At 41.2% G+C, this 21256-nt stretch overlaps 1 protein-coding gene across 2 annotated transcripts in view; it reads right to left on the bottom strand.

Moving 5' to 3' along the window:
- Dscam (DS cell adhesion molecule) overlaps positions 1-21256 on the bottom strand; it is a 580573-nt gene that overhangs the window by 212922 nt on the left and 346395 nt on the right. For both annotated transcript variants that reach the window (XM_085832094.1, XM_021184771.3), the window contains exon 9: positions 6532-6810. In XM_085832094.1, the coding sequence (XP_085688220.1) occupies positions 6532-6810 (279 nt within the window). The remainder of the gene's footprint in view (positions 1-6531; positions 6811-21256) is intronic.

The raw sequence follows: 21256 nt of genomic DNA on the forward strand, positions 1-21256 counted from the left end.
TGAATTTCACCAATTTGATGTTTGGATCGTGCGTGAACCAAGTGCCAGCTTGAGTTCTGTAGCTAATGGCTAAGGCCCCAGTTCGTAATGTGGATTTATCTCTGAACAGTGACAGGATTTCTCTCTGACAGTGATCAGGAAGAGTCTTAGGTTACTATTCCTTACAATCCCTGGTCATAGGGTAAACCCCACTATGCCAGCTATGCAGATGAGAAAGTCAAGCCTCAGAGAAGTCAGACATGTTTCCAAGCTCACCCAGATGGTGAACATACAGAAATGTGGGCCTGGTCAGCCTTCAGAAAGTTCTAGCATCACATCTGCACCTTCTTTTTCTTCCTGAACTGGCTTACATATCAAGGCGATGGAGCTCACTCCTCTGTGAATTCTGTGGTCATATCTAGAACACCAATCTCCCTGTTATCAAGGTATGTTTTGCTCTTGTAATTAACAGCTTGTCACTCCAAGACTCCCAAACCACCCTCACAGTGACAGGCAATTTCAAGACCTCTAAACCACCCATTCTATGTTGACATTTCCCAAGCTACATCTCAGACCAAGACTCCTCAGTGTGTAAGAGAGGCACTTCTTGATTCCAGTGAAAGATTAAAGTAGAAGGCACAGAGTAATTTGCTGTGTTTTAGATACTTTCATGTGATGTATTTCATCTATGTAATGCTTAGATCCTTCATAAACCGAGTGCTAGGTCATGTCCTGTCGTTAGTGGTTAAGGCCCCAGTTTGCATGTGGATTTCTATCTAAACAGTGACAGTGAGCAGAGAGAGTCTTAATTTCCCCACTGCAGTGGTGAGCTGGCTGCTCCCTTGGGGAGGAGTGTTATCATGCCTCCTCACACTGATTTCCACACAACTGGTCACTAAGGGCATCAAAGAACCTTATGTAAACCATCCCCACCCTGAGTCCTTCCTGCAGCCACCACCAGGTGTCTCTGCTTTTCATCTTGTAGGCATCCAGCTCAGTTCATTCTAGTGACTCATGCTAATAATTAATTCCTATGACCTTGAGATTTTTCTTAGGACCCGGGACCTCGAGTGTGTGAAGCAAAGTTAACCCTGCAGCTGACTTTCCTTACATATCTCAATTAGCACCTTCTGCTCTCTCCTATCTCCCTCCCTTAGAGCCAGTAGGATTTCCCAACCTCAGCCTTTCTTGCTCTTATCCTATCATGTTGTTGTTTGCTAAAACTTCAGGATTCCCTCCCTTGTTCCTTTTAGGATGCAGTGCATATATCCACTAAACTCAATGCATGTGACCTTCCTTCCTTCTTCAGCAGATGGTTTAATGCTTGCCACATTGCTTGACCTGTCTCTATCTCTGTCCTACTGATCTGGATGAGTTTCTGTCACCTCAGGGACTATTCCAGGGTCCGCTAAGTATGTGTGGTAAGTGCATCATTGCTGAACCGTAGAAGAAGGGAGCAATGAAGTAAAATTAGACACAAAGACACAAAGCATCATTGGGAAGATTTTTTTTTTTTTTTTGGAAAGACTGTCGTGGATAAAGACTTAGAGAAAAAGAGCGTGCTTAGAGAGCTACATATTCCACATTTGTGGTTCTTTCATTTTAGCCATTACTTTGATGAAATAATGGGAGGAAAAGCAGCCAGCAAGGACCCTGACATTAGTTTCTTGCAGGGTTGCTAGATATTTTTTTCTCATCAGATTTCGTTTTTCACTTATGTGTATTTTGACTGCATTCATATTTATGGGCTGTGTGTATGCGCTGCCTACTGAGGCCAGAAGGGCATCAGAGCTTCTGGAGAAGGACTTACCAGTAGATGTAAGCCTTTGCATGGGTGCTAGGAAATGCACACGCGTGTTCTGCAAGAACAACCAGTGTTGTTAACTGCAGAGCTTCCCTCCAGACCCAGCCGCTACTTACAAACTAGTTGAGTTAATTTTATGACAGGACAATTACCTATCATGAAAAATGTATGATATAAATTCCCAAACTGGTTAGCTCTATATTTTAGTTCAATTTTAATCTTTAAATCAGAATATTTTTTTCGGGAAATATTTTTTTCACTTAAAATTTTTTGAAATTATAATATCATTTCTTCCTGTCGTTTCCTCCATCTAAACCACTAAACACACACATACACTATATATATATAAAACATATAATATAATATATAACATATACTACAATACATAATATATAATATATAATATTATACATATACATACATGCACACACATGGCAACTATATATCAGCTATATATAACAACTATATATATATATATATATATATATATATATATATATATATATATATTCCTAAATATAACTTGCTCAGTCTGCATAATGTTATTTATATGTTTGTCTTCAGGATCAACCATTTGGCATGAGACAACCAGCTGATGTGCTTTCTCTGGGGAGGATTCTTTATCTCACCCCAGCATTCCTGAAGTTCTTTGTGTATAGCTGAGGCTTTGTGATCTTTCCCCCATCCACTTGGATGTCTACTGTTGACCTTGTTCAGCTCATGTTTATGTGGTCATGTTGTTGAGACCTTATGGGTGTATCTTATGACATTACTAGGTGGATAATGGAAGCTGGAATGTCTTAGGTTTGCACCCATGTCCCCTCATCACAGGGCCTGTGGAACTCTCACTCCCTCTATATTAGGCAAATGTGTGTGTTGTGGTTGGAATATAGAATGTTGCCAGGTGCTATGTTTTTGGACACTGGAATTTCAGCTGTGGGTGCTGTTTTAGGATATTGTGGTGCTTAAAGGGCAGGGGACAAGGCTGGTAAAGGGGTGTTACTAGGAAATAGATCTTGAGTATTACTCCCTTTGCTTTATAGCTCAGCCAAACCTTCATGGAACAATATAGTATGATATACTGTTGAAGCTTCCTACAATATATGCATATATAACACATATAGATACGTACATATAAAAATGAGTTAAAATATAGTTATGCTATTACATGACAACTGTGTCCCCACTATAGCTAATAAACAAAAAGCATAGTACCAAGAACAAGTTACCTCTTTTGGAGTGGTTCTACAAACCCACAAACATTATAGGCTTGCTATTGGCTGCCCTTCAGAACTTGATAGTAAGACTTTAATACTGAAGACACCAAATATTTGAATCATAGACTATGGAAATATCAATCTGATACAGACCTGGAAGCCTCACCTTTCATGGCTAGCATTTATTGTGCTAAAAGTGCTATGAATGCTAACAGAGGGGAAAAGCAATTGTCACCCTACCCAGCTATGAATCCTGTGAGCTACAATAATGACTGGCAGACACACCAGCTGGGACAATCGTGGCTCAAATACTGTGGGAGTAACCAACTATTTTATGATTGGATTAAAAACTCACCCCACAAGATGAAACCCATACATAGCATCGTTATTGGGTCAACTATGGGTATAATATTAAACTGATTCCTAATGAGTTATGATTATATCCACAGACCTGTGTATCTCTCAACTCCCATCAGAGAAGCCTGATCACTTGTGGTCTCTGTGTTGATCTATTTGCAGTATATGGTGATTGACATAGAGAGCCTCCACTCATCAAGGTTCAGAGAATAGGAAACAAAGACTTCTTAGCTCTGATTGGGCCATCTATATAACAGCTCCTTCCATCAAGGATGAGGATTATTGTGGAAGAGGAAGTGCTAGAGGAAGTAGATAAACATGAGGAAACAATGTCCTCTGAATGCAACCGGCCAGCTACACATATTAACTCATGGTGATCATGACAGCATTCACGAGTCCCATAAACAAGAAGCAAAGAAATAGTATGGAGAGGGGAGGTAGGCATAAAGTTCTACTCATAGCTAAGGAGCTACTATCAATTGATAGCTACTAAGAGAACAGTCAGTTTCCTTTAAGAGTTGGCTCCTAGTAAGCTGACCACTCTCTAGTGAAAGGCCACATATCTAAGAGTCTATAGGCATCACAAATTAGAATTGGAGGATGTTTTTAAAAAGGCACAAATTTGCGTAGGTAGGGAAGGGGTGGGTAGATCTTGGAGGAGTTGAGAAGAGGTAGATAAGGCATTTACAATGAGAACATTGTACAGAGTTCTCAAAGAACTATTTGTTTGTTTGTTTGTTTGTCTGTTTTTAAAAAGGCAAATCAGTGTATGTCACCACCCTGGTTAGTCTCTAGTCAAGAAGGAGAAAGACTTGGAAAATAATCACATGGTTAAAACCCAGGAGACCAATAGACTACGTGTCAGAATCAACCTGTAAGCTTCATGAACAGGTGAGACCCGATCCTCCTCTAAGATGGCTGATAACAGTATGGGCTGCTGATTGGAAACTAGGCCTTCTTTACAGGTCCCTGTGACATTTTGAAGTTTGGCAAAACTTGAGAATCACCTATCAGTGATTTTGAAGAAAAATTTAATACTTTCCCACAGATATGGGAGATAGATCTATTTCTGAGGATGATCATTTAATGGGTCTGGGTTAGGACCAGAAATCACACTTTAATGTACTGGGGCCTCTCCCTTAGTCTTGTGAAGATCATATGCCCCAGTGCAAGGGAACGCCAGGGTCAGGAAGTGGGAGTGGGTGGGTTGGGAAGCAGGGCGGGGTGGGGTATAGGGGACTTTCGGGATAGCATTTGAAATGTAAATGAAGAAATTATCTAATAAAAAAAATGTCGTGGCACCTCTGTGGTGCAGTTCACTTGAGATTCTGCCCCAGATCACCTTGTTATCCCTGAGTTTTCCCATTACAGTAGCTGGATTTTGCAGCCTGTTCCATCTTCAAAGCTCTGTCACCCTGCTGGTGATGCACCACATGCTCAACAGATGATAATTTTTGAAGAACAAGTTCATGATTAATGAGATTATACTCTACACTATAACTTAAAGTGTGAGATCAGTTCTACTTCTGCTGACCTTGATCTTGGCCAAAATAATGCCAGTTGCTGTTTTTACAATTCCAAGTAATAACTAAAAAAAAAAAAAAAAAAAAAAAACCTATTCAGCCAGCTCTTTTTTATCCACTGTTTTTATTTCCTGCCCTTGATCCTTCAGAATAGATTATATTGAAGACAGTCTAGGCACTGTTATGCGCTTCACAAACAATGGCAGTTCTGCTTGGAGGAAGAATTGGGAAGGAGAGAAAAAGGGGGATTTCTATTTTCATTTATCTCTTTAAATGTGGGGGAAGAGGAGAGGTTTCCTAGTTCTCATAGCCATGTGTATCTTCTGTTCATTTTTAATAAAGATCTAGTTCGTTGCTTATTTGTCCATTGTTTTTATTTTATTTATTTTCCCAACTGTGTGAAGTTGGCTTCTCTCGATGACTCCCGGGTGCACAACATTCTCTGTGCTTTGTGGGTGAGTATGAAGAAATGCATTCATTTCTGTCAGAAAAGGAGAGGTGCAGAGTGGACATGGCTCCAGACTGAGGAAGGACAGAGAACCTTTGCTCTAGGAAGTCTGCTATCAATGGTCCTCAAGATAATAATGCACAGAGACCCTGGTGTATGGGGGCTTCAAAGGGCAAAAACAAAAACAAAAACAAAAAACCAGCATTCACATACACCTTCCTTTCATAGTTACCTCCTCAAAGCACATGAATATTGCTCCCTTAGAGAATCAGTAAATCCCACCCATCTGTACTTGACAGGTCTGCTGGCAACTAGTGCCATGTCATACTTGCAGTTTGAACCACCACCACACTCTAGTTGTCTGAAGCAAAGACTTGAGGCAAAACCAGCACACCTTTAGAGGACTGACATCACTGCTGGTGTTTAATATGTGCCAGCCCATGCTGTTTTAATCACCCATGGATTCTATGGCAGTGATCCTAACTTAAACCATTGCAAAGGCTTCCCCAAACCATGATGCATTTAACACTAAATAGAAATGAGGAACAAAGAGTCTCACATCTGTAAACTCACTGCTGTGGTGCAGCTCTGTAGAAAAGCTGTGGTGCAGGGTACCTATACATGTTATTTCTTAAAGATTTTACTCTTAATTATGTGGGAGGGGGTTAGAGGTGGGGGAGTCTGTGAGTGCAGGTGCTCTCAGAGGCCTCAATCTTCTGGAGCTGGAGTTACAGTTGTGGTTGTGAGCTACTGAACCAATGCTGGTCACAGAACTCAGTCTTCTACAAGCACAGTACATACTCCTAACTGCTGGGTCACGAATCCAACCCAATAAATGTTCAACAGTCAACAGTCCAAATGATTAAAATACATGACTAAGATCTTTATACGAAAGAAATATAAGAAAATCAAGGCTAACAAAACTTTTCTCCTTAGAAACTTACATGTTCAGCAGAAGACCTGTTTCACCGGACCCCAGGCTTCCCTTGTATATTTCTAAGCAAATATATCTAATATGTTGGACATATTGAGATTAGACAAACATAAGTTTGTTTCAGAGTTTAGAGGAATAAGCATTCTTCTATAGCTGTGATTCTTTTTAAGTGGGGGAATAGTGAATTTCTGTCCCTGATTCTTTTCTCGGAATTTCAAGCCACGCACCATCATTGAACACCGCCACGTGGGATACATCTCTCCACTCACCTCTCACAATCAGCTGACTCTGGTGTTCCACGGCTGCTGCCTCATTTCTCGCAATGCAGGTGTAATTCCCATTGTGCATTAGGGAGAGGTTGGAGATCCTCAGGGAGCTGGTGAAGTCAATGTTGTCAATGGTTACCCCGAGGCTTGCTGGAATTGGCCGGCCATCCTTCTGCCAGGTGATGGTGATGGGTAAGTCCCCTGAGACCACCACACATGGGATGAAAACCCGCTGCCCGATGGAGAATCTTGGGAACTCAAAAGGTTGGATGAAAGGTGGAACTAGAAAGAAAAGGATAACAGAGAAAAGGTAAGAATGAATGTTTGACGTTTTACTTGTGTATCCTTTTCTTAAGCCAGTCCCTCAACGAGTGTGCAGTGATCCATGAATACAGCCCAGGAGTATATGAGCTATCGAAGGCTGGCAAGGATACCTTGGCCACTCAGATTTCCTCAGCATGCTGAACGCAAGGCATGGCTCATTTGTCATTCAACAAATCTAATTCATTCAATGCAACTTTAAACAGTAAAACTATTTTTGGCTGGCAACATTTAAGTCGTGCTGCAGTGTGAAAACCATGAGAGGGCTTTGTGCTTGGCATATTCACCAATATTTGTACATGTGTTGTGCAATGGACACTCTTGTTCTCCTCTCAACTGCTGCTGGTACTGTCTGGTACATTTCCAGTGTCAGCACTCAGCACGTTCACATGACTAACTAGTAACAACTGTAAACTATAGTTTCTTACCTTAGGCAGTTGGGGTGATCCACACTCCTTAACTTTGAAAGTTCTGTAGATAGCATGTTAATTTATGGATGGACCCATGCCAAGGTGCCTGAGTTGCTGGACTGTGTTGCTAATAGAGCTGTCAGTCTGGCCAATCACAGACTAAACAGTTTAGAGGGTTCTTTCATAATGTAATCCAGTCTATAAACTGCTCTTTGTCTTCCTGCCTTAAGACCATGCTTCCTTGGGTCCTTCTTCAATGACCTTGGTAACACTTTACATCATAGACTAGTCAAAGTAGAAACAAAGAAGCCAAGTTGGAACCCTAGGAGTGGGCAGGTTATTAATGTACTGTCCATGTTGGTGTTATTCATGACCTCACTGTAGATGGGGAAACTGAGCCTCTAATGTGTTTCTTTGCACTTCGACTTGGAATGAGTTTGTCTTTTTAGGAGAGCTCAAACCATTTCCTTCTGGTTAAAGTTGGAGCATATATTGCTAGGCATTATTGTTTTTTTTTTTTTTTTGGCATGGCCTTTTTTTTTTTTTTTTTTTTAAAGAAAAAAAAAACCACATGTTTTCAAATCCAAGAGTTTGGAAATAACATATGATGCAAACTTGATTCCAAAGCTCAGAGCAACTTGTAGTAAAAAAGACATTATACCAGATGAGCTGACAGAAGGGGGATCAAGCACCAAGCTGAAATCCATAGGGTCATTAATCCACTACAGAATCAGTTCTGTTATCAACTTGAGGGAGTTGTAAGAGACACAGCCAGGAAGACTAAGCGCAGAACCATGTGCTCAATCCTTCATTCACTTAATGAAGTGTTCAGCAAGCACCTGGTATGTGCTTGGCCACTGTTGTGTGCACTGAGCCCAGCAATAACCACAGTGAATGGGCCTCTGCCAAGTGCAGTATTCATGAAGACACAGACAGCAGATAGCAACTCAGCAGGGTCATGGCTACTTGGAGACTTGACATTATTACTGTTGCTACTACATGCTCTCAGAAGCAGCTGCCAAAGAACTCAGGATGGCAAACACAGCCCAGAGCTAGAAGGAGTAGTCTTGAGGAGGCTTGAGTTTCATCTTAACCAGAGAAATTTAGAAACAAACACTGTACACAGCCAATGCCCAAAGCATCACAGCTCTCAATATAGGGTCATAGTTCTGGGTTTACAAAGAGCTGATCTGACTCTGATGCTAAGGGCAGGAGGGTGAAGAATGGGACAAGTGAGATGTGATGGGGCACACCAGCAACCAGCTGGGGAAACAGTGATAGGCCAAGGACACTTGTATTTCTTCACATCTTGCCCCAGCTGATATAAATGTTTACTACATGTGCAAACAGTATTCACAGTGACTATCAGATTTTTAATGCTTTGTGATATAAAGGATTACACTATTCATCCTTACCTTCTTACACACAGAACCCTGGTGATTATCATACTTAGACAAACACAGCACCTGACTGCTGCCTTGGTGCTTGCTGTCAGAATAGCAGACCAGTTCTCCAAGGTAAGAGCTTTGGAACTAGGCTGAGCAGTTTCCCACCCAGCTGTGCTACTTAAGATCTGCATTTAATCAGTCTATGGGCCTTGATTCTACTATGTATAAAATGACAACCAAAGCCAGAATCCTTAATTAGTTGGCCCAGTGATTTAATAACCCTAGGTAGCATCTAAGTGAGTTTTTAAGCATTGATTCAGGTCATGTGTCTTTAAAAGGAGAAAAACCAACAATAAAAACACAATGAAAGAATTAAATTTCCCTATGGGTTTTCATAGAAAGGAAAAATATACATAAATACCTATACATATGTGTGTGTGTGTGTGTGTGTGTGTGTGTGTGTGAGGTGTGTGTGTGTATTTGAGATGTGTGCATACACTTATGAGAGCATGTGTGCACACTGGCAGGAGAGCAATCTAGGCTGTTGCTCCTCAGAAGTATCTTGTCTTTTTTGAGACAGGGTCCCATTTGGTTGGAGTTCACCCAATATACCAGGCTGGCTGGCTAGAGATGCCCAGGGACCTGCCTATCTCCAACTCTCCAATGTTGGGATTAGTAACATGTATCCCCATACCCAGTCTATTTCATGTGTATATTGGGATCGGACTCATATCCTTGTTGTTGCAAGCTAAGAAGTTTACTAAGACATCTCCCCAGCACAAGGAAGGGATTTTTACATAACCATTTAATGATGAAAGAAGTTTAGAATATAGGATGTCAGTAATTGTAAAGTCTAGCAATGATCCCTTAAACTGGGAGAGTTCTAATACAGAAGAATGACATGTGCAGACTATTTCCTAATCGTAGAGAGTGGGGCTTGTCAGGGTTTCCTGGCTACCTCACTGCTCCGGGAGACCCTATCTCAAGGGAATACGATGGAGAAGAGTAAACCAAGATATCCAACACCCCCCTCTGCCCACCCCACTCCAACACTGAATGCTTTCCAGAAATGCACAATACTTTATTTTGTCAAGCAATGAAATTACAAAGGACACCACTACAGTTTTGTAAGTAATGACAGGCATGGCCTTGAAGCCACACTGCTGAGGAGGCAGGTGTTCAACACACTGAGAATCAATGCTACAACTGGAGAGTTAGAGACTCAGTGGTTAGTAGTACTGGCTACTCATGATGAGGTTCAGTCAGTCCCCAGCATACTGGATCAAAATTGCCCAAAACTCCATTTAAAGGCATCACAGTCGTGTTTGCATCTGACATTGTGCTGATCACCTGCCCCATTGGAATGGGCCTCCTTTTTAAAGCAGATTAAATACCTGGATCAAATAACTACCTACATCACCGATGTGGCCTCTTGCTTCAGTTAGAGTCCCATGTTGGATGACAAACTGTTGCACATTCTCTCTGAGGCTCAATGCAGAGGTATAAAGCTCAGGTGTCCCTTGTAATTGAATGGAGTAACAACAACAACAAGCAACAACAACAAACAACAACAACAGTAATACCACATTTCTATTCACAACTTTTAAAAATGTTGAACCACATGATCAGGATATTCTGACTATTCAATCCATTCTGAATATCCTCTTCAATGAGGCAAAGCTCCCGAATCCAGCTGACAGGAAAAGCTGGCAATATTACAGGAGTGAGGATTCTGAGTGTGATATGCACTGGGTTTTGACATAACCTTTCCGTAAGAAGTATGTAAATAACTGCTAAATGTCATCCATTACCTGCTTTGTGTATTTAGGATGGCAGGGGCCTTTCTCTATGGGGCCGAGAGCCTTCCACTACCGCAAATGCCAGATTCTCCTCTTCTTCCTTCTAAACTCACCCTAGGAACGTTAAATCAGCTTGATCTATTTCTACATTTTACTCTCAACAATTAAAACTATATTCTGTTTAAAAAGGAGTCTGGTATATTATGTGTTGCATATAGGTCAATCTTAGGCAATTAGCAATATCTCATCCCACAATTTGAGAGTGATGTGGAGAATGGGTGTACTCACCCTTGTGAATAAGTATAGAGGCCAGATATTGGTATTGAGAAACCTTGGGCCAATGGCTTCTCTACATCAGTTTTGAGACAGGGTATCTCAGTAAACCAAGGACTTACCATTTTCACCCCAAACACAGGGTTACAGGAACTGGTCCTAACACTCACCATTTTGTGGTGCTGAGATCTGAACTGAGTACACGAAGACCTTTGCTTTTTAAATCTTCCAGGATACAGAAATGGACATCTCTCTTAGCTCTCCTCTTTCTATTTCCTTCCTCTGCTTTTTATAATAAGTTATTTCTTCTCATTCTCCAAAACTTTTTCTTCATTCTTTTTGTGGCTGACATATATGTGCATGGTGTTTATTTCTGTGTGTGGATGTGTTAGTGTTAGTGTGTGTGTGTGTGTGTGTGTGTGCATGAGTTAGTGTGTGTGTGCATGTATTTCTGTGTGTGTGCATATATTTCTATGCATGCATGTGTTTGTGTGTGTGTATGTATTTCTCTGTGTGCATGTGTTTGTGTGTGCACATACGTGCAGTGGTAGAAGCACATGTGTGTGAAGAAGTGTCTTCTTCAATCATTCTCTACTTTAGTTTGTTTGAGCCAGGGTATATCATTAAACCTGGAGCTCACCAAGTCATCCAGACTGGCTGACCCAGGGGTCTTCCTGTCTCTACTTCCTCAGTTCTGGGATTACTTCTATGCTAAGTTCTGAGAATCTGGACTCACTTCTATTTTTGTGCAGCAATCACTTTATCAACTGTGCTATTTCCTTAGCATCCTACCATGTTCTTTAACATCCTGTCTCCTTTTGGGAGAACTGTATCTTCCAAAGTCACCTCTCTCTTCAGATTCTGTACAGTATAAGGAAGCCATTGCTGTGAACAGCCTATCAGAGTTCAGTCCTAATGACATGCTGCCTGAAAGGCCATTCCCTCATGAGACCTGGTCAGGAATTGCCCAGACATCTCACTGGCCGCTGGCCATGCACATGCCAACTGTAGCTACAGAATGAACAGCATGATGCTACTGACCTGCTGGGCTTGCAGCCAAGTACACCAGCCCCAGGCTGTTCACAGAGAGACTTGACATGCTTTAAATCTCTCTAACTGTAGAATACGACTCATTAGAACATGGCATATAGGATACAGATGTGTCTTCTACTCACTATGGGAACCTTCAGTTTAAAAGTTTTGGTAGAACACATCCTGTTGGCTGATGTGATTTTGTGGTTTATGTAGAATCACCCAGAAAAAGGAAATAAATCAACTTTCTTTTTAATTTCCTACTTATTTGTAAAATAAGTATCTTATATGTTTTAATTGCGTAATGATTTTTGGAAGAAAATTCTTAAGGATAGTGGCATGGGTTTAGACTCTTGAGTCGTGAACCACCCCAATGTCCTCAAGAATGACTTAAAATAGAGAATGAGGTTCATATGTCTGAGATGTCATAGTCAGGATATAAATAGGAATAGACACTTAGGGCATTTAACTCTTGGTTCTTCCCAGCCATGAGGGAAATGGTACCAACACATGGTCTTGCTCAAGTTGCTAGGGCATTCATGCCATCTATAAGTTTCTACATGGGATTCACTCCCCTGACCTCTGGCCAGCAGCTGAAGTGGGCTCACAGGGAATTAGGCTGTGGGTGGGGTCTGCCTTGCTCCGGGAGCAAGGGCACCAGGCTAGCATTTAGGATGTGAGAGGCAAACAAAAAAAGAAGAACGTTGCAGCCAGAAGAACTCAGACTGAAGCACACTGACAGAAGCTTGGCCCTGTGTTCGGCCTCTCACTCTGAGTTGCCCTTGGGCTTCACGATGAACTTATATTAAATGACACTCAGATGATGACCTAGAAAAAGCAAGGACAGCGAGAGCTTGCAGGGCATCCCACAGTTCTGCCTGCTGTGGGGATGGCTGTGGAGCTAGGAGATACAGCTCCTGGGGCATGGTTGTGAAGCCCCTTGGGGGTTGAGTTATAGGATTTCCTTAATGTTGTGTCTTGGCACACTTCCAAAAGTTCAAACCATGTAGAGTATATGATGTTTTAACAATCCCTGTTTTCCTCAAAGGTATTCATGGCTTAATTAAGTTCGATTTGGGGGCGTATTTAAATCATGTTTCTCACTTGAGCAACCTTTGCTCAAGTGAGAAACATCTCTCTTTGAAATCTAACTTCCTGGAGAATCAGCCAGCAAGAGGATGTAGTGTGTGAAAGTGAACATATAGATTCATTAGTAACCTAATGCTGCCTGTGGATGCTGCTGTGGATCCATCTTCATTGCTTTTACTTATTTTGGGGCTATTACTGAAGAACAATCGCCATGTGGGCGAACTCTTTTTCAATTTAGCCCTTCTATGCCTGAGCAAACAATATCTTGCTAGCTTTCTCTGGAGCAGAAAAGGAGAGATGCTGTGGAGAGGAACACAATTTTGAAGTGTCTGGGATTGTTTCTCATTACCTTAGAGAAAAAAAAATGACCTGTACTACTGTGTTTATTTGGTTGTTTTTACAGTAGCTCTTAGTTCAGTTAGAACTGAAATACCACCTTTATCTGTAATATTTCAAATAAACATGGTGGTGTTCTCTTTCCCCCGTGCCAAGGGGATCCAGTGGCTTCCCTTACGATTGTGAAGGTGCAGGTTTATGTAGGTGAATCAGAACAGTGATGCTATCACAGAAAAGAGCTAGGTTTCTTCCCCACCATGGTGACTCTGCTCCCTTTACGACACACACTCTCATGGTCTAAGATGTCATTTTTAAGCTGGTTTGAAATTCTGTGCATTTCAATGCAATCTGGTTAAAAAAAAATCCTGTGTGATGAGTTGGAAAGAATTTTATGTTTGTTTAGATGGGCTTTCCATGTGTGTTGGTCCTAGTGCAACTTTGTGCCAGCAAGTATGAAGGGCAGACAACTTCAGATGTTATTCCTTGTTCCTTGAGATAGTGTTTCTCACTTGTCTGGGGCTCCCCAGTGAGGCTAGCCTGGCTGGCCATGGAGCTCTCAGGGATCTGTAATCCCTAGCTAGGATGACAAACCCCTGTGACTACACCCAGCTCTTACTGATTGGGCTGGTTTTGTTATTATTGTTTTCTGGATTTGGGGAATGGAGAACAAACCCTCATGCTTGAAAAGCAAGGACTTTACTAACTGAGGCTTCTCTCAGGCTCTAGATTGGCTTCTGATGCACACACACAAGATAAGCACACAGTGAAACTATGAAAATAGAAGATATTCATAGTCAACCTTGGTAATGGAAGAGAAAACCAAATAAAAGTACAGGATTTACAGCCACTCTGTCATCAACAACCAGAAAGGCAGTCCTGGATGAGATGTGGGGGATGGCATTCAAACACATGGTGGGTGGCAACAGAAACTGACACAGAAATTTGGGAGACCGGTCAAAACCAGTTAAACTGGGCTGCCTATGAATTCTATTTCTGTCTATAAATTTCTACAGATGCTATACTAAATATATCTACAGAATGTCTATGCTAACATGTATGACAAAGAGCTAGGAGCATGATGGCATGATTAGCCTCTGTGTTCTTATGTGTTTGTCTATGAATAAAGGCACAGAATTTTGTTGAAAGTAAACATTTACTACATTTAAACATGTTTAAGTGTGTGTGTGTGTGAGAGAGAGAGAGAGAGAGAGAGAGACACAGAGAGAGAGAGACAGAGAGAGAGAGAGACAGAGAGATATCAGTTATGATGGTTTGTATATGCTTGGCCCAATGAGTGTAGCCTTGTTGGAATAGGTGTGTCACTGTGGGCATGGGCTTTAAAACCCTCGTACTAGCTGCTTGGAAGTCAGTATTCTGCTAGCAGCCTTTAGATGAAGATGTAGAACTCTCAGCTCCTGCACTATGCCTGTCTGGATGCTGCCATGTTTCCACCTTGATGATAATGGACTGAACTTCTGAACCTGTAAGCCAGCCCCAATTAAATGTTGTCCTTATAAGAGTTGTCTTGGTCATGGTGTCTGTTCACAGCAGTAAAACCGTAAGATGGCAATGTTATTGGAATTTTAAAAGACAGGTTAAGAGAAGACAAGAGAGGGGCTTTGTGTGGACAGACGGCAACAGTGTGGCCCACACACAAAGTTGTCAAAACCAAACAAATATCCCAGTGGGTAGCATTGTCAGGGACTCTGTTCATGAGTCCCAAGCCATGTCTCCATAGCTGGTTATGCTTTCCAACAAAGAGGCCTGGTCTTCATGATGGCGATGACTCTTTCCTATTGCTTCAAGACATCAGTCAGTGCCCAGAGGGCTGTGTTTCTTTGAGTGGCCCCACAAAGAAAAATAGCTGCTAAGCTCTGCAAAGCACAACACAGATCAACATGGTGTCTCAGAAATGCATCTCAGGAACATGTAAGCTCCCTGATTCACATACAGATTTGGTTGATTTCCATAGACAAGAAGGAGAGCTGCCAATGGCTGCCCTGAACAGAAAAATTGGTTCTGGGAGAACGGGAGGTTATACCCAGCATAGGGAAGCATTATTATACATGTGCACAGCCATGTAGAAAGAGAGCTAGGACTTGAAGTGCAAGGAGCCAAAAGGAAGGCCCTGCAGGCAAAGCCTAGAAATGCCAGGGTGCAACCTGCAGCAAGAGAGGCTGAACTACATCAATACCAACTTCATTAGCATCCCAAAGAGCCTATTATGATATCTTAGTGTATGTAGATAAGCACATATTAGATGTAGTACTTATGTATATTGACATATGAGTGAAATGTACATATGCCTAGTGGTATATTTTACCACATGAGTTTTATTAGCACATTAATAGATCTTCATATTTACAACTAAAGTGATATAAATATTACTAGCCCATATGTGTACATAACCCAACATGATTTCATTGAACATACATTTGGATATTTATTTATTTATTTATTTTCTTCTGGTTTTTCGAGACAGGGTTTCTCTGTATAGCTCTGGCTGTCCTGGAACTCACTCTGTAGATCAGGCTGGCCTTGAACTCAGAAATCTGCCTGCCTCTGCCTCCCAAGTGCTGGGATTTATATTTTATATTAATTCTATGTACATAGCGTATGATTTTGAATAATTGAAAGTTTTTAATTTTAATTTAAAATACCATTATTAGGGGCTAGAGTGGTGGCTCAGTGGCTAAACGGACCTATTGCTCTTGCGAAGGACTTGAGTTCAGTTCTTATTACCTATGTCAGATGGTTCACAATTGCCTGTAACCCCAGCTCCAGGGGAATTAGACTTAGCTGGTACTTATACTCAAATGCAAATGCACATATACACACAGGCACACGCACACACAGAGGCATGCACACACAAACACACAATTTAGAGTAAAATAAATCTTCAAAAAACAAATAAATAGTATATCCTAACCTGAGCATGATGATCACTACTATATGAATGTGTTCCAGAGTGTATGTGAACACATGAATGTAGGCATGTGTATACATGTGCCTGTGTACATATTTGCAGAAATTAATTTTGACTTTTACAAGGAAAACATAATTTTACTCATTTAATTTCTTTCTTTCTCATCACTGTTTCCTTAAAAGTTCTTATGTTCAGCGAGCATACCAAATACTGAAACACATTTCTCCTACATCAAAAACTTTCCACTGAACTGAAGACCTGTGTGTTCTGACTCCACAGTGAACAGTATATGTTGTCTCCTTTGCCTCTGTCTAAGGAAAAGTGCCTAGAGATGATTTTAATGAAACATTCAATCATGTGCTCCCTTGAATGTTCCCTGCTTTCTCTTCTAGACTAGAGGAGGAGAATCACCAGGAAAACCGCCTTTAGGAGGAGGCCATGCTAAGGGAGAAATATGAGCTGCGTTCTGAGCATGGCTTCAACAATCTGCACTGAGCAGAACAGGTCGGTGCCTGTGCTCTGAGAAGACCTCCACAGGAGCTGAGGAACTGCAACCATTCACTCCAACACACTGGACAGAAACCTTTCCCTGTGGAGTTAGAGAACAGAATCTTGACAACCCCACCAGCCTTCTCAGACCCCACCATAGTGCTGACTTAAAGGCAAATGTAAATCCCTGCTTGTGACACTGAATTACCACAGGTCATGTATTGAATATGTAACCTGCATGTTGCTGCCTCTCACTGTTTCTTCTCTATTGGTTATAATAGAAACTATACATTCCCTAAGTTGCTGTTGGGAAATCAATGAAAACACGTAACAGATATTATTCTTTGGTTACACACAAATGACCTCTGCAGACAAGATTGAAAGCATAAAATAACCTGGAAATGCTGGGCTTTCTGTTAAAGATACAATGAATCTCTCTAGAAACAAGAGAATTTGTTTGTTCGCAAATTGCAGAAAGTGGTGGCGGCCTTCAAGAGAAGAGTTTCAGGCCAAAAGAGCCAGAGTCTGGATACTTGTGGCAGTTGATGGTGTTCAGGGTGGGCCAGCAAATTAGCAACTGTTAGAGATCTTGAGGACCACTTGCCAAGGGTATTTCTGTGGGCCCAGGACACATGACCACAGTTGCCAGGAGGTCCTGAAGAATGTCACCATTAGAAGGTAACATCCTAGCTGCTTACCAAGAGGTGGAAGTGTGAAGATTCACACTCTGCACTAGTTTGCTTTTAAACAGTCTTGTTTTACAGCCCAGACTAGCCTTGACCTTTATCCATATCTCTTTTTGTTTGGTTGGTTGGTTTTTTGGTTTTTTGAGACAGGGTTTCTCTAAATAGCCCTGGCTGTCCTGCAGCTCACTCTGTAGACCAGGCTGGCCTCGAACTCAGAAATCCACCTGCCTCTGCCTCCCGAGTGCTGGGATTAAAGGTGTGCGCCACTTCGCCCGGCCCTTTATCCATATCATAATGCTCCTGTCTCCTAAGTGTTGCAATGATAAGAATTTACTACCATACCAGGCTTGGTACTGTTGGTAGTGAAAGTGAGGTGTGTGTGTGTGTGTGTGTGTGTGTGTGTGTGTGAGAGAGAGAGAGAGAGAGAGAGAGAGATGTCTATATGGTATATGTGCACATGTGTGTGCATGAGGAAGCCAGAATATGTCAAGTGTCTTACTTTATCATTTAATATTTTATCCCCTTGAGGCAAGGTCTCTTGGCAAACACGGAGCTATGTGGACAGGCAGCAAGTCCCAGTGATCATCCTGTTTCTACCCTACAATGCTAGGACTGACTAAATTACTGGTATGTGCTCCTATGCCTAGATACTTCCATGGGTGCCAGGGATTCAAGCTCAGGTCCTCATGCTTGCACAATAAATGTTATTATGTGCTGACCTATTTATTAGTTATGTCTCCAGTTTAATTTTCTCTCTCTTGTCATCTCAGATTAGGCCCTAGCTTGCTTTCACCCAGGCTCACTTTTGACTCACACCCCAACTTCCTGCCACAGCCTCCTATGTGCCAGGATTTAAAGTTCTATGTTTTTAGAGAGCAACATTCTTGGCTTTTCTGGTAGCTCCTTCACAGGCCCTTTGACTCACTGCTCCTCCAATCCTGACTCCCCACTCAGCATGAGTGACTACAAGAAGACCCACCATGGGTTGTGCTGGCATCGGCAGTCTTGACTACACGCCTTTCCTTTCTTCTAGTCCTCTGATTATGTACGTTTCAACTCCATGACAGAGTCACTGTGAGCATTAATTAAGATGACACATAGGAAAGTGTTTTGTAAACTATGAAGCTTTTTATCAATATAAATAGAAGGTGACATTTTTTTTTAAATCTAGCAGGCAATTAACTTTCTTGGCACTGTTGGTCTACAGCAATTAGAACACCCAGTCAGGCAAGCGCTTAAGTCCAGGAAGGCACCAACTCAGGAGAAGAAAATGATTTGAGATGTGCTACATATAAAACTGCACAAGACAAAAGAGAGTCTTGATCTTTCCTTCTGCCCAGGCAATGGAAGCTAACACAACATCACCACTAAGTGTTGAACATATTTCAAAACTACTTAGATCTGACCAAGATCAGTAATTGATAGGCTGTTTGAATCAGTTATTGAGGGATTTTTTTCTTCCCAAGTAACCAGACATATACAACAAAATAAGCTCAATGGTCATAACTATTATTATGAAAAAAATATAGTGAAAAATATTCTTTCCCCTTTATATCCTCTAAATACACATGCATACATACATACATATATGCACACACATGTATACAAGCATACAACATGCATGTGTACAATTACATATATGGCTAGATATTCAATATCTTGGATGAGTATCCTTGAAACAAGATAAAAATGGTTTGCTTTTATTATTTGTAGCAGTATTAAAGGAATTGAATGGGTCAAACCCTAGTTCCTAAGGAAATGGATGTGTGTGTGTGTGTGTGTGTGTGTGTGTGTTTGTGTATGTCTCTGTCTGTTTGTGTGGTTTGTGTATACGTGTTTATGTGTGTCTGTCTGTGTGCCTTTGTATGTTTGTATGTATTTATTTGTATGTCTGTGTCTGTATCTGTATGTGTCTCTGTGTGTTTGTATGTATTTATATATATATGACTGTGTATATGTCTATATTTCTGTGTGTTTGTGTGCACATGTCTACGTGTGTGTTTGTATATATGTCTATATTCATGTGTGTCCATATAATATATGGACAGATGATAACCATGGCTATCTTCTCTGAGGTGCTATTCACAGTGTTTTATTTTGTGACAGGGTCTCTCATTACCCTAGATCTAGACAAGCAGGCTAGGATAAATGGCTGGTGAGTACCATGTATTGTCCTGTCTCTTTCTTTCCTATTTGAAGATAGCAGCATGCTTTTTTTACATACCTGATTGTTTTTATTAGTTCTCCTGGAAATTGTACAGTGTGTTTTGATCACATTCACCCATCCCCTAACTCGTGCTGACCCACCACTTGTCCCTAAACACCCAATGTTGTCTTCTCTTTTAAAAAAATATCCAGTAAGCCCAATCTATGTTGCCCATATATTCTTGGATGTGTGGTCTTCCATTGGAACATGGTAAACTCACCAGAGACTACAATCTTAAAGCAAACGGATTCTCCCTCTCCCAGCAGGTATCAATTGCCAATAGCCCCTCAGCTACGGATGGGTCTCTGCTCCCCACTTCCCACTCCATACTAGCATTTGGTCTATCCTGAGCTTGTCAGGTCAACAGTAGTGAACTGTTGGAAAAGTCTACTACTGCAAGAGAGGTATTGACCTTACAGGACACCTTATTTTTAAAGTATAGGTCCCGAGGGTCCAAACTTGAGTCCTTGTGCTTGCAAGGGAAGCCATCTCCCCAGTCCGGGACAGAAGCTTATGAAGCTACAGATTTACTCTTCTGAAATAATTCAATAAAGCACTGTCTGAGACTCATGTGGATGGTAACAGGGCTGGTTTAGGTAAATATGACAGCAGGGCTGTGTTCATCAAAGCAAACACTCATCTTTTGGATCAACTCAGCTGACTCTTAAGCTTAAATCTCATAGCTGAAGGGAGTAAAGGTGGTCCGTTTTTAAAATGTCTTCACAGACAACAATCTCATGTAATTTGTATATTACATTTCACAATGCTTAAAATGCAAATTTAAATATGCAGAAGTTGATTTGGCTGGGCATTTGCAGACCCAAAGGCAAAGCTAAAATTCTGAATAATGTATAATTGTTACCTATATGAGCAACTAGAAGTCACCTCAAACAAGAAATGCCACAGTAACCTTCAATCAATAAAGGCTACAAACATCTTGCTAAGGTATATACTTTGAATGAAATAAAAACCAACCAACCAACCAACCAACCAACCAACCAACCAACCAACAAAACAGAGAAAGCACTTAGCTATCATATCACTTTCCAGAAAGTTTCTCTTTTATGTCAAGTTCTACATAGGCATATACAAGGTTGCTCTATCCACCTAGCCTTCCATTTCCTATTTCAGTGTCTAACATTTTGTCTACTAGGTATATCCAAACCTTTGAACATTGCAACACAACACACAACACTGTCATCCTTAAATTCCCCACTTCATAACTACACAATCAAGCACCAAAATATGTTTTTAAAAAATCTTCTTATAATGTTTTAAGTAGGTTTATGATTGTGCACAGGTGGTGCTTTCATTCACAGCTATTCTAGCCTGTGTGAAGTTGTGAATGACCTGGATAAAATGGAAAAATCAAGTACAAGCTATGTACAACACTATTCAGCATTTTTTGAAGCCAGAGATGTCAATGTCTGCAGTGACATGTACAGGAATAATTTGTTTCTACTATCCATCTGTCCTAGTTAGCTTCAATTCAATTGCCCAGATCATATTTGCCTGTGGGTATTATTTTGATCATTAATTGGTATAGATTAATCCCACTGTTAGTGGCACCATAGATGGGTGGTCCAGGGCTGTATGAGAAAGCTAGCTAAGCAACAGTCTTTGAGTAGCATACTTCCAGGGTCTTCATGTCTTGAGTTTCTGCCCTGAGTTCTCTCAACACTGGGCTATGACCTGAAAGTAGAAGTCGAATGAAGCCTTTCCTCCCCTGAGTTGCTTTTGATCAGTGTTTTATCACAGCAACAGAAAGGGATC

This window comes from Mus caroli, unplaced genomic scaffold (assembly GCF_978045245.1).
Source record: "Mus caroli unplaced genomic scaffold, Mus_caroli_1 scaffold_17, whole genome shotgun sequence".
In the NCBI taxonomy this organism is placed as follows: domain Eukaryota; kingdom Metazoa; phylum Chordata; class Mammalia; order Rodentia; family Muridae; genus Mus; species Mus caroli.